General features: G+C 33.2%; 1 protein-coding gene across 1 annotated transcript in view; it reads left to right on the forward strand.

Annotated features, from left to right (window-relative positions):
• The window catches only part of FAM76B (family with sequence similarity 76 member B), an 18,845-nt gene extending 6,492 nt beyond the window's left edge, over positions 1 to 12,353 (forward strand). The window contains exons 6-10 of the mRNA XM_007451256.1: positions 1,767 to 1,814; positions 2,004 to 2,084; positions 2,727 to 2,862; positions 5,831 to 5,932; positions 10,962 to 12,353. Coding sequence (XP_007451318.1) covers positions 1,767 to 1,814; positions 2,004 to 2,084; positions 2,727 to 2,862; positions 5,831 to 5,932; positions 10,962 to 11,051 — 457 coding nt within the window. The 3' untranslated portion in view covers positions 11,052 to 12,353. The remainder of the gene's footprint in view (positions 1 to 1,766; positions 1,815 to 2,003; positions 2,085 to 2,726; positions 2,863 to 5,830; positions 5,933 to 10,961) is intronic.
• Positions 12,354 to 14,784: the final 2,431 nt, after the last annotated feature.

Below are 14,784 nucleotides of genomic sequence, written 5' to 3' on the forward strand. Positions count from 1 at the left end.
AATGGATTGACTTTTTATTTTCCTTTTGATTATTTAAGATATGCAAATACTATTTTGTATTTGATGAGTAGGCAACCAGTTTGTGGAGCCCTATCTTAAGTTCATTGGATAAGGATGATTATGAAGAGCTTATATATTGTGATATATAGTGATGGGGGAAGGAAGAAACTCAGGTTAACATGGATGCAAGAAATAGCCCACCTCAGAAAGCTGAGATTCTGTTTCTGTTAAGTCATTATTAATGTGATTTTTCTCATTTTGAGGTCTGGATAGTTCTATTAATTCATGTGTGATTATATACCTTGCTAATGCTTTTAATGAAATTTGTAAAAGAAACAAAATGGCAACTGAATTCCTCAGTAGGGTTGCCGTTCATTGCCACAAGTAGAGAATAACTCAGGTTGAGAGAATTACAGCTGCTGTTTCCCCAGCTTGTTATTTATAGCTGATTCTTAAGAACATGGTTAAAAAGCTTCTACAGCTAAAAGAATAGTAAATTTTATATACACACACAAACATATGTACATATTTTTATTTTGTGTATGCTAGCACTGTACTAAGAGTCTTTACATAGGTAACTCATTTAATCCTCATTTTCCCTATAAGGTATGTTTTATATCCATTTGACAGATGAGGTAACTGAGGCTCAGGGATTTTAAGAACTTGCAAAAGGTCACACAGCCCAGGTCTTTTTAACATCTCTTACATTGTATATACAGTGGACCCTTGAACAACAACAGGTTAGAACTGCATAGATCCACTTATATACTCAGTTTTTTTTTTTTTTTTTTTTTTACTGAATATTTACTACAGTTCTACATGATCTGTGGTTGATTGAGTCTGTGGATGCAGAACCTCCTATATGGAGGGCTGACCATAAAGTTAAGTGCAGATTTTCAACTGCACAGAGGATCGGCACCCCCCAAACCCCCATGTTGTTCAAGTGTCAGCAGTTTACGTGGTGTGCAGTACATTAGGAGATGCTCTGCATATGTTGAATGAATAAGCTAGAGGTTAATGAAGGATTGGCCAATGTGAAAGTACAGGAAAAAAGTATGGACAATTCATAGTGAGTTATAAAGTGGTTGCTAGTATTGTGGCATAGTGGAAAAGAAGTAGTACTGTAGTAGTAATTATAAGTAAAAGTAAAATCAGTAGTTACTATGAGATTTCCCAGTATTTTCAGCATGACTGCTCCAGAGTACAGCCTAATGAAAGATGAGGCTTTGGAAAAGATTCTTAGGAAAACTAGGAAAGAAAGAAAAATTCAGATATTTCCTGGTTCAAGTTGACACTATTGTGAGCAACTTGAGTTACTCCAAAGGAATCTCTACGTAGGATTATTAGGAAAGCCTTAACTTTAAGATAAAACATCTGTCTGAAATAGTAAGGGTAGCCTAAGAATGATGATTTTCAGACTTTGTCATTATAGAACCCTGTTGTGGTGGTTTTCATGCTCATATACCCTAACCCTTAATATGATATTAAATTGAATTATTGAAAGTCCTGATTAAAAAGAAAATCCAGTCCCTATCATCTTACCTTTCTTAAACAACTTAAGATGGCTAGTAGTCATTTGATTAGAATTTATCTTATTGGAATGTGATTTATTCAATATATATTAGCTTAGTCTGAAAACTTAGTTGAATATGCCTTTCTCAGAACAAAAGAATATAAACATATATCATTTGATTCCATTGGGAAGAATGCTGTTAAAGTGTTGATGGGTTAAATAAATGTTATTAGATATCATCTGTATTTTTCAGAATCAGCAATCTGAGTCCAGAACAAGAGCAGGGACTGTGGAAACAGAGGTAAATATGTTAACGTATTTTATGAAGTATTTTGACAAGTATTTTTTAAGATGTGATATTCCTTTAACTTTTTTACTTAGGCTTTAAAAAAACTGATGTTCAGTAAAACTTTAGGGGAAGAAGAATAACTTTTCATTTGATGCCTATGCCCTTTTTACTCTAATTATTTTTATTAATGTTTGGTTTCAGCCATAAATCCTCTGCAGCAATTCAGAACGAAACTCCAAAGAAAAAGCCCAAATTGGAATCTAAGCCATCTAATGGAGATAGGTAAAAATGAATTCCTTTAGTGCTATGAAAATTCAACTTAGTTGAACAGTTATGGCTGATTGCCAATTATTACTAGGTAAAAGAATAGAACATGTATCTTCTACATTGACTTCTTTGAGTCACCTAGAAGAGTAAACATAATCAGTTTAAATTTTTAACTTAATTTTAGCAATAAGAAAGTGGCACTGAATGATGTTCTATTTGGGGCATAAATTTGGGTTTTGAAAAAAAATCTGAATAGAGAACATTATCTTAATTATTCTTCAGTGAAACACAAAACTAATTGTGATATTTGAAATTGACCTGCTTGGAAAATGTTTTTAGATTTAAAGTATTTTGAGAGTGACTTTGTTTTAGTTCATTAGCCAAAAGTTTGCTGATGTTACTGTACAAATTGGCTGCCTATTGCTTTACACTAGAAGTATTGACCCCCTAAAAGCTAATACTGAATTATATTTCTGCAGGTGTATGTAATGTGTGCCATTAGTAAGGTAATTTGCCAGTTGCATCCATTTCTGTCAGGTACATATTTTTTTGCATTAGCCTTAAGGATGTTTGTGGAATTGTCTAATTTATGCAATTTGAACACCTGCTAATTTTCCTTCTACTTCATTTAACTGTGTTTTACTTTTTTCTTTTTAGTAGCTCTATAAATCAGTCAGCAGATAGTGGGGGAACAGACAATTTTGTCCTTATAAGTCAACTGAAAGAAGAAGTGATGTCACTTAAACGTCTCTTACAACAGAGAGACCAGACCATTTTAGAAAAAGATAAAAAGGTAAGTTCATGGTTCACTGAAGCCTGGTAAGGTTTACATCTTGACTCTTGCTTGATAATTGCAAATTTTGTTAGACTTTCTTCAGTAACTTGGTCATGTTTGTGGTACATGATTCTTATAAGACACAGAAGCCCAAATTGGAACATAGGCCATCTAATTATGATATGTAAAAGTGGTACTTCAGAATTTTAGTTCTAAGAATCAATTGAGAGATGATTAAAATTCTAATAATTTCTGAACATTAGTTTTCAGTAAGCCTGTAATCTAAAATTAGATCTAATGTCTTAATTTGAAAAAGAGATGTAAATGGAATATTATGTCAATTCTTTTGGTATAAGAAAGTAATTGAATATAGTCTAATATACCAATTATATATTTATTTCAATCAAGATCAAATAAGTGGAGAAAATTAGTGCTGTGGGAATTTCCTATGTGGTAATGATTAACAATAGGTATCTAAGATAGGAAGTAAGTGTACTTATTGGGACTTTATCAGTTAGATAAAGAGAAATATCGAATATGTTGTCTGTTTAGTGAAAAGTTCTAATACTTTTCTGTGTGCACTTGAGCAGAATTTTACCTGTTTGCGCCTCAGTTTTCTTATTTTAAAAATGAGAGGATTAACACCATCTCATGGGAAGATGGTTATGATTAAATGAGAATGTAAAGTGTTTACTTACAGCTTCTGGCATGTATAAGTGCTCATAGCTGCTATTACTGAGGTTTGGTCTTCTTTGAGGGTAGAACCTACTTCTGTACTTGTTTTATGATCCTAGACTGTCTGGTTTGACCTATTTCAAACATATCATTGCAATAGGAAAACATTAAAAACGTTCTTTTAAAATTATCAAGTTGTGATTATGAATATGTAGTATGTAGCTATCTCTGAGATTCCATAGTAGTGCTTGAGTTTGAGTTGGCTTTTACTTCTGGCTTTCATGTAAAAATGTAACTTTTATGTTACATTTTCCCACACCTTGATGATTAATGGATTTAAATTTATTTTAATACATTTGTACCTTACCTTAAGCAAATTCGATATATGAAATTTAGGATTGACATAGACAAAAATAGGATAGTTAGGAGTATTTTATTTTTTATGGTTCTTTTTGCTTAACAACAGAATATTTTAAATTAGCTTTAATGGAAATTTGTTTTACACACAAAATATTAGAAACATTTCTGTTACACAAAGACAGGTCTATCAGTACTAACCTAGATAATAGTTGAATAAAATGGTAAGTTTACTATAAAATAGCAATGATTCCAAAACTACGTAGTAATGAATTGTGGAATTTTGGCTTTTTTAGATGTTTTTTTTCCTTCAAGTATCACTATTCTGTGTTAGTGCAGTTAGTGAAAAGTTTTCTGGTTTTGTTAGTGTTCCTTTTTTCTTAAACACTAAAAGGGGATGGAAATTAGCAGTACTATGAGGAAAATAATTGTAAGCCTAAAATAGCTACATACTTAGAGCTTTTTTAAATAATGTAAATGTAAGACAACCACGTTATTTTCTAGAATTTATTTCACTTTATTCAGTGACTTCTAGAGCCAGCCATGTACTAGATCATGAGGATAAAAAGGTGAAATAAGACATGATTCTTATCTTCCAGAAATTCATAATCTGGAGGCAACTCACAGTGTAGTGATGAAAATATCATAGCTTATCTGATGTGAACTGACATTTCAGAAAAGGAATCCCTTTGTAATGTAGAAAGCAGGATTCAGTTATTCTTTGAACTGGACAAAAAGTGAGAGCTTTTATTCAGAAAATCAGAATATAGGGCACTGTGACTTCCTTTCTCTCTTTTTGGTGTACTTCTTTGTTTACTGGCTACCGGGTAATTACAGAAAAGAACCTGCAAACCTTTAAAGCTTACGTAATGAAAACCAATTAAAAATAACCAGAAGCTTTCTTCTGCCTGGTTCTTATGTTGAAATTATATAATACCAACTTATTTTTTAGTATGAAGTCATGAGATTTTGTATCTTTATGTATGTCATTTATATTTATGAAAAAAATTGTCATATAGCTGTCTTTCCTTCCTCAAATCACCATCTTTTTTCTTACGTTGTCTAATTTAGCCCAAATTTTAAAGTAACCCCCTTTCCTTTCTTATTCTGTTAGTTGTATTGCTGTTCTTTGTTCTCCATTTTTACCTCAAATCTTAAGTGGTATTGAATATGGAATTCTGCACATAAATTTTAAAATAAAAGCAATATAGCTTTTGGTTGATAAGACTGTTCCTTTATGTACTTGCCCAGTGTGAAATTTTTTTCTTTTTTCATTGAAAGATTATTGTAACCTGAAACCAGTTTTTACTGTTTACTTTGTTTATATATAATGTGAAGTATGTTTTAACTGAAGCATTTTCCAAGGTATTAACCATTAAGCTTTTCTGTTGGCATACCAGTTGCCAAACTGTGTCCAGTGAAACCACCTTTAAAAAGAAACAAAAAAGACAACTTCTCAAAAGTTATACTGATGGGGCTTCCCTGGTGGCGCAGTGCTTGAGAGTCCGCCTGCCGATGCAGGAGACGCGGGTTCGTGCCCCGTTTCGGGAGGATCCCACATGCCGCGGAGCGGCTGGGCCCGTGAGCCATGGCCGCTGGGCCTGCGCGTCCGGAGCCTGTGCTCCGCAAATGGGAGAGGCCACAACAGTGAGAGGCCCGCATAACGCAAGAAAAAAAAAAGTTATACTGATGTTTCAATATTATCTTAACATTAAAATTGTATTAATGTTAAAGTAGTAAATTATATAGAATTCATCATTTCGCAAAACAAATTTGAGATAAGTTACAAAACTCAGTAAACTGCTATTAACATTCTCCACTTTTATAATGAATTGTGAGTTTATTGTGAAAAATATTTAACAATGATGTGTTTGTGCATATGCATATATAGATATATATATATAGATATATATACACACATGTATATACATTTTTTTTTTCTTTAATCTTTCAGTTAACTGAACTTAAGGCAGACTTTCAGTACCAAGAGTCAAACTTGAGAACAAAGATGAACAGTATGGAAAAAGCTCACAAAGAAACTGTGGAACAACTCCAGGTAAATGAGATTATTTATGTAAACTGTTAGGCAAGGAGGGTAAACTTGGTTAATAGTATTCTTTCTCTTAGACTGGTATTGGTATCCCTACTTTATGCATATCTAGAGCATTTTCAGCTTTGATTTTGACTTAAAATACCTTGTAATCCTGCTCCCATTAAAAGTTATTGCCTGAAATCACTTGATAAGGGGATTCAGTAGATTAATTCTGAAACCTTTTGCCTAAAGTTCAAATGGGGTTCTCAGAGGAGGATATCACTGAAGTATGTTCAGTTGATCCTCAGGTGAAAAGCAAAAAATTAAAAATCAGATTCATGAAACTAAGGTGAAAGTAAGATCTTCAGTACATTGTGTAGTTATTCTTCCTGTTTCCTCCCAGATAACGGGAAAAGAGGTGGGGCTACAAAACCAATTTATGGGACCTCGAGTGGAGGAAGTTCATGCTGCATGCAGAGATGCAAGGCCAAAGAGTGCACTTTAACATCTGTACTGTGATTTTTTTTTTTTTTTTTTTTTTTTTTCGGTGGGGAGCACCTTAGAATATATTGATGGATCTTGTGAGTCTCTCTTTTTTTGGGTCAATTTGGGTCAATTTCCTATTTATAACTCTTGCCCATATTTTTTAGAGTTTTGCTTGTTTTTTTTTGTTCCAGCATCGGCAGGCGGACTCTCAACCACTGCGCCACCAGGGAAGCCCCTGTACTGTGATTTTTAAAGTGCCAAATAGGGTTCTGCTGTATCCACAGCAGGGAGCCTCTAAGGATGTAGGCCAGCCTCCTCGGAGTACTGCAGAGGATACTCAGTAAGGTGTCCATATACAAAACAACTGAATGGTGATGCCGAGAGTCACCACAGTGACAAGGAGGGTGGTTTCTGAGGTCTGGAATGCAGAGATGGAGAGCATCAAACAGAGATTTAGGTTATTCCCTTATTTAAGCCTTTTTTCACCTAGGTTTCATAAATTTAGAAATCAGACTACACTAAGTTAATCATATGTTTTATCAATTTATACATTCTGACATTTGTAGAATTAAATCTTAAAAGCATAGAAGATGGCAGCACACAGACTTTAGGCTCTTGATGGGAGAGTGTAGCTTGGGAAGGAAGGAATTAATATTGCCCTGCTTTTTTTTTTTTTTTTTTTTTAAACAGTGTAATACCAGGGGATATTTGCTATTTCCTATCTTTTGGTTTTGTGTTCTTCATACTTTGAAAATAGCTTAAATTGAGTAAGATTGTAAAGTGGATTTAGGAACCTGTTGAAATTCAAGGTAGAGATTGCCTAGTCGTAACGCTGATCTTACTATTACAGAGAATTCTGAAGAGAAACTTTCGTAGAACCTGACACATAGTAGGAATTCAAATAATTTGTTGAATGAGTGACGATTTATGGAAATGCCCATCTGCCCTCTGTTCTGAGAGATTGCCCATTTTATATATTAGGCTTCTTGTACATTATTGTTTCTCATCCACCAGCAAGCAGTAGTTTTATGTTATTTTACTCATTCAGTTATTAGTGCCGAATGATTACTGGAAACAAAATCTTCTGCATGGTGATCTCTGGTTTAATGTGATTTAGCCAAGACATGAATAAATCCAGAATGATATGACAGAAAACCTGTGAGCAGTACTTAACTATGATAAAACTTAGTACTTCTCACTGTTCAAAAGAGCAATTTGTTGTTTCCTTTTGTAGTTGTAAGCACAAGGGAACCTCTCTTTGCCATCTTAGCCTGATTAGTATCTTAAGCCTACCTCTTCCTGGTTGGTAGCTGAAGTTTCATATAATTTAATAATAACTAATAATTATATAGAAGTATACATTTTCATCATAATTTTACATAGGCTGTCTTATTTGCTCCCTACAGTAACTTTAAATTATGTGGTATCCAGATGGAGCTGTGGTCACAGAGTCAGAAGTGACATAGAAACCTATATCTTCTGACTCAGATTTAACTATACTTTTCTCCTGTTCTGCACTGACTCCCACCTCAGGTTACTCAGGTCTTCTACTTCATCCTTATTGTCAGATCACTTCCCTTTATCATTTGTATTATTACTGATGACATTCTGTCACAGTTACGTATCCTCTTTTAACCCCACTCCCTTTAGCAACCATGTACTAGTAAGGTTCTCCACCTAAGTGAGTAAACATAGTGAACTGTTTTTCTTTTTGTCATAAGAAACTGAATGCTGAAGCAGAAAATTTATCTTGTTCTAATAACTCTCAAAACATTTGAAACTACCAACCTTGAAAAATAAGCACTGAGCATCACAAGAAAAAAATTGTCCAAAATACCAAAAACCCACAACAAATCCCAACCAACCAAACAAAAACCAAATTGTCTAAAGTATCAAGAAAGCCAAATAAAAAATATACCTTCATTTAGGAGGTAAGTTGATAAAAGGGGAAAGGGAATTAACATTTGAGTGCCTACTATATAACAGCCACTGTGTTAGGCTAAGTGTTTTGTATATTTGATTAGTTCTTTCAACTCCTGTCGAGGTAGATGGTGAAGTTTCTGTTTTACATATGAGAAAATAGACTCCCAAGTTACATAGCAGATAAGTGGCAGAGCCAGGATTCAAATCAGGATCTGTGTGATTCGTAATCCACATATTCTTTTCTTGAGGCCAGCATTTCTAAACATTTTTAACTTAACTTGCTTAAGAGTTCTTAAATAATTGATTTTTGCATGGTGCATAATAAAGAAGTAATATTAGGATAAAGAATTTTAATGCATATATATTAAATATTACTATAAAATGTATTTTAAATGTACCGAAATAAGAATAAGACAGATTTGGACTTGTCCCCATTTAACAACTGACTTACTGTTTATTTTTCTTAAAGGCTTTTTTCTTACATAATTTATCAGCAAATAAATTTACTAGTGACGTGATTAGGAGACTGAATATATACATGCAGATTGAAAATTAGCTGCTAAAGAATTAAAAGGAAAAACTTCTTTCAATACCTAAGGTTTGAGTTCTTGAATTTCATACTTAGAATATGAAAATTATAAACTCATTGATTTTTTTGTTTTTTTCTTGATGAATGAGAAAAGATAGTTTGAAAATTAACTCTTTAATGATTTGCTATGTCAGTGTAAATACTTTTGTATAACTTACAAATCTGACAGATCTCTTTGAGACAAGTTTGCAGACATTTTCCTTTTTTTATGCCCTTCATTAATTTGTATTTTAAAATTTCTGTTTCTTAAGATTCCTTTTTTTTAACCAGTGAGTCTATTATAGATAGATATTGAATAATATGTAGCAAACAATGAAAAGAAAACAACTTATAACTACCATGTTTACTAGGACTGGTCAGCTGAGTAACACATCAATTGATAATGGTTGCGTGCACTTGACCTCCACTAACTGCCAGGCATTCTCACTGATTTGTCGTCTGAGTTTCTCAAACTATTTCTTTTTAAAGGGAAAATAAAAATCGTTTTAAATTCTTGATGATTTTCCAAATTTGAAATTGAATTTGAAATTGAAGCCCTTAATTACCACCTTAATTATTTAATAATCGTGGAATAGAGAAATGCTATTAATCATACAGTCGAACATTTAAAAATGATTTGACTTGCAAATGTAAGATAGCTAGGATATTTGCATTTTGGAGGTCATGGGTATTAATTAGGGAGAATTTGGTGAAGGGTTGGGGAGGGTTGGGACGTACAAAGCCTGGGAAAGGTTATGTTCTATGAAGCTGCTTTAAGATGGTATACTGGAAAGGCAGAGTGCCATACAAAGGCTAAAATTAGAGTAGAAGATAAAGCACTGAGGTTAAAAAAGTGTAGATAATAAAAAATCTTGAGACCTGTGAAGGAAAATGGTTTTCAAACATAAACCAGAGGATATCTTCTGAAATTTTGTCATAAGACAAATTTTTCTTTTTGTCATAAGAAACTGAATGCTGAAGCAGAAAATTTATCTTGTTCTAATAACTCTCAAAACATTTGAAACTACCAACCTCGAAAAATAAGCACTGAGCATCACAAGAATTCCAGACTGTTGTCAACATTCTCCCTGTTTTGGCTCAAAAACTCCAAAAGCATTTGTGCATTAACGTATTTGTATATATGGAGGGTCCTTTATTATCTACATTGCCACAGTTAAGAGATTACACAGGGAGATGGATGTAGTCAAAATTTGAAAATATTCACTGAAGGCCCCCATTTATACCTTCCTCCTCACTAAACACTAGTGACTGTCATAGCACATTGGCTTGAGGACAGTGTGTTTGTCAGTGGTGGATGGAACATTTGAATGACTTGCAAATTCAGTTCAGATTGATGGCAAAATGAAATCTTGAATCTTTGAAAAGAAATTTCAGCCTTTCATGAAAATGAAAACAGTGATGATGTGTAACTGCTCAAATTATATCAAAGCCACTACCAAATAACTGTATGCCAATTAAAGGAACAACAACAACAACAAAAAGACCAGAAAGGGTGGTTGTGGTGGGTGCTTCAAAAAGTTTTCTTTTGAATATCATTAAGAGAGTAGTCCCTTTGGGAAAGTGATAAAGTCTGAATATTTTTGCAAAAAGGACCTCTTATGCTTGCTCTATAAATAGGTAAACATCAAAATGAAAGACTTTGTAGAGTTTGTCTGAAAATAGCCCTTTCAAGTTATCACTTGTTATTTGATCTTATTAATCATACAACAGTACTTATATTCATAGTTTTTGATTCATGTTTTTCAGATAAAACAAAAATATTTTTCCCCTATTTAAAATTTTGACCCTCTTTTAAATGGATTCACTTTAAGTTGCCTTTTGTGTAACCAGTTATATCTTTGGACAACAATTACTTTAATATTGCCATTACAAAGGGGGCTGATAAACGAATCTAGGATTTTCCTTCTACATATCCAGCATTAAAGAGATGAACCTAAATATATCAACTCTTTCATTTATTCTGTTAGTGTTTCAGTGAAATATTTGAAATAGTATTCTTCAGTATAACTTAATGTTTGAAACATTTTTAATCGTAAATGTTTTTGTCTTCCACAGGCCAAAAACAGAGAACTACTCAAACAGGTTGCAGCATTGTCCAAGGGTAAAAAGTTTGACAAAAGTGGAAGCATATTAACATCCCCTTGAGAAGTGGTTGGTTATTCATTAGTGTTTCTGCTGGAAATGTAAAATTTGAAAAAAATTCTGTGAAGCCCTTAAATTCTGTGTAGTGGAAAAATATTTTTGCACACCAAATGAATTGGCATGTTTCCTATTCACTTTTGTAACTGATATACAGCATTTTTTAAGTTGTATAACATTCAAATAAAACTTCAACTGGTTTGAAGCAACTTTTTAATTATTTGATATCCAGGAACTTTTTTGCCAGCAATAGTATTAAACAGTTGTAAGGGAGTGCATGAGTAGTGCTCTTCATAAAATACAACATGCAATAATAGAGTAGGTATGGTTTTCAGAAGTCAGAGCAGCAGGGCTTTTCGTTTTGTTTTTTGTTTTACACTATGCTAATTTCATATAAACAGTTTTCAATTTAGAAATACAAAAACTTTTAAACAAGAAAAATTGTGAACACTGGTTTTTTGGTAATTGTGTTTTTACTTTTCATGAACATGACTTTAGGAGAGAATCATGGTGCTTTTATTAAATGGACTTCAGAGTATATGTAAATATGTTTTTTAAAGTTACATCGTTACCATTAGTTAGTAAACTAGTATTTTCATTATTGGTATAGGAATTAATGTTTATTGTACAGTATCCAAGGTAAATGTGTTTGTTTTGTAAAAACTACTGTAGATTTTTACTTACAAGTGCCTTTTTGCCACCTAATGTTTTTATTTATAGGAATGCTGATCTTTTGTACATACAGTTTGTTTTAAAATCATGTTTAATAAATGTTTGTATATAAATGCATATGTACAGAAGCCTATTTCAAAAGGAAATCAAAGTTGCTAGTAAAATGTTTGAGGTTGCATTAAGAACTGATAATGCATCTAGACTTTAGATAATTTTGTGCTTTGTTTCTTTGTGATATGGGAAGCTGTTGGTCATTGAATTCATTGAATTATGTCAAAATACTTCCCAAAAGATTTAATTTTAAATCACTTCTGATAGAATAATTTTATTTTTTATGTCATATGGCTTCATGTTCATATTTTGTGTTACATGTTTTATTTTTCTTTTATTAAAATTTTAAAAAATTAATAATTTTTCTGCAGTGGTCCATATATCTGCTTTCCCTATAATATGTGGTTATCTAAGTTAATATTTATGTACACCATACTTAATTTGTAAGTTTAAAGCAAATCTGGAAAAAATATCTTTTAAATCAATCTGTGATTATCTTTAAATAAATTAGAATCTACTGCAAGATTCAGGCACTATTTATAAGAAAATTATATCAGAGTCTTTAAAATTGTCTATAAAAGGTTAAGGTAGGGTGGGATAGGTTAGGAGAAGTTACTGACTAATTGTGTTCTAATCCAGTGGTTTTCAGCCTGTAATAGAATTGATCTCCTACTTAGTAAATGCCAGTTCAGAGTTTCAGTTCAATTTTAAAGTGTCAAGCATTGCTAGATATACTGTATAGAGTAGAAGGCTCCTTCTCTTAGGAATTTACGGGCAAAGTAAATTTGTTTCAAGTAAACTGTTATTAAATTTATCAGTCTTGAAGCATTGATTATGAATGTCCTATCAAAGATCCTCTTTCCGCAGAACACAGGATGATTGTAATAATTGTTTTTAACATGATTCATGTTTCAGTAGATTATTCCTATAGTGATTCATTATAAACAGATTTCAAATAATTCTTTGTCCAATTTGAAAACATATACCTAGGGTAATTTTCAAGTGATAGTAAAATATTGAATCAGTCAGACTTGAAAGAATTAAACCAGTTTATTTTTATGAAATCTTCATGCAATAATCTTCCTAATCTTAGTATTCTCAACAATGATAGGTAATGCCTCCTTAACACAGATTTTACTGTTTTCAAGATTTGCTAAATTCATAATACCGTCATTACCTTTCTTTAAAATTTATAATGTTTGTATTCTGGTTTCATAGCCATTTGTCAATCCACAGTGGTCATTATGGTTTTAAACTGTGTAATAGTTCTTATACCTTGTTGGAGCTGCTACAAAAGAAAGATGCCCCTTCCCCGTTTTTTAGGTAAGAGATTAAAAATTGAAATGAGTCTAAATACTTAAGCTTTGTAAATTCCAAGGCTAAAACCTTTTAGGGGCTTCACAGTATTTAGTCCTAATTAAATGCCCTCTCTTTATTCTATGACCTGGTTTTATAACCTGATTATTTTGCAGTTGTATAAACTAGTAATTGAGTCCCAGTCCTGAATCTGTAGTGTATTGACATAATGACCTGATATCCTCTCAATGTGGACCTGTAAGGAGATACTATGGTGTGCCGTATTGTGCTTTCTAGCCTGTTTTCAGCTATCGATTAGCATTTACCAGTGAGGGTCATTTTGGCTCCAGTTATTTATGTATTAATAGCCTGTGAATATTGCAGTCCTTTTTAGATTGTATTGGTCTAAATATGCATTCTGCAGTGAACCTGTTAAGCTGTTCACATGTATAGACTATTGAAATACTGTACCTGTACACATCTGACTGTTGACATTTTGTACTTTTTTTCTAAATCCAATATTTCACAATAAAAACTTGTCAAAAGCTTTGTATTGATTTCCTATTGCTGCTGTTAACAACTTACCACAAATTTAGTGGCTTAAAATAGCACAGATCAATTCTCTTACAGTTCTGGAGGCCAGAAGTCCAAAATCAGTTTCACAGGGCTAAAGTCAGGGTGTTGGCAGGTCTGGCTCCTTTTGGAGGCTCTAGGGAAGTAAGTGTTTTCTTGCCTTTTCTAGCTTCTGGAGCTACATTCCTTGCATTCTGTGGCTCTTTGCCCCCTCCTCCATCTTCAAAGCCGAAAGTACAGCATTTTCAAGTGTCTCTGCATCTGTCGTCATATGATCTCTCTTTGGTCACAGTGTCTCTCTCTGTTCCCCCTTATAAGGACATTGTCGGGCGCACCTGGATGATCAGGATAGTCTCCCTGTTTCAGGTCCTTAATTACATCTGCATACTCCCTTTTGTCATGTAAGGTAACATAGTATTTATATGTTCCAGGGATTAGGACTTGGACATCTCAGGAGAACATTATTGAGCCTACAGTAAGTTTCACCTACATTTTTCTAAAACGATAGATTTGAAGGATTTGACTCAGGCCAAACAAATTTAATTTTCCTATCTTTTAAGACTGCTCTCATGAAATAGTTATTTTCCTGGAAAGAAGTTATATAAATTTTTATTGTGCTATTTCAAAGCAACAATTGGTGAATCAAGCTATATGTAGTTGAGGTTTTTGCAAACGTTGGAACGTGACTAGAACCATGCTAGATTGTTTGATAGGATGAGAGATGAAGGCCTGACTTTAATTTCTAGCCTAGCTGGGGAGACAATATACATGAAAAAATACCTGGAACTTAATTAAAATGCAATAGAAGCTAATAGCTTTTAGCAAGGGCATTTGCAGAATTGTGGGAAAGGTTAGTCTATATCATTGTTTTCTCAAACTTGAGCGTGCGTCAGTCAGGAGTCGGGGTGTGGGGCTTGTTAAGCATGTGTTGCTGGGCCTCAACCCCAGTTTCTTGAGTCCATAGCTCTGGGATGGGGCCCCCAAATTTGCATTAAAAACTCCCAGGTAATGCTGATGCTTCTGGCCCAAGAAGTATACAAATTAGAAAAGAAAAAAAAGAATGAGGTTTAAGAGACAGTGAGTGGAAGACATTTGGGGAAACATAAACTTGGAAAAGTTTTTGGAGATGTATTTTAAAAGCAGTTGG

Source organism: Lipotes vexillifer, unplaced genomic scaffold (assembly GCF_000442215.2).
Source record: "Lipotes vexillifer unplaced genomic scaffold, Lipotes_vexillifer_v1.1 scaffold1396, whole genome shotgun sequence".
NCBI classification, from domain to species: domain Eukaryota; kingdom Metazoa; phylum Chordata; class Mammalia; order Artiodactyla; family Lipotidae; genus Lipotes; species Lipotes vexillifer.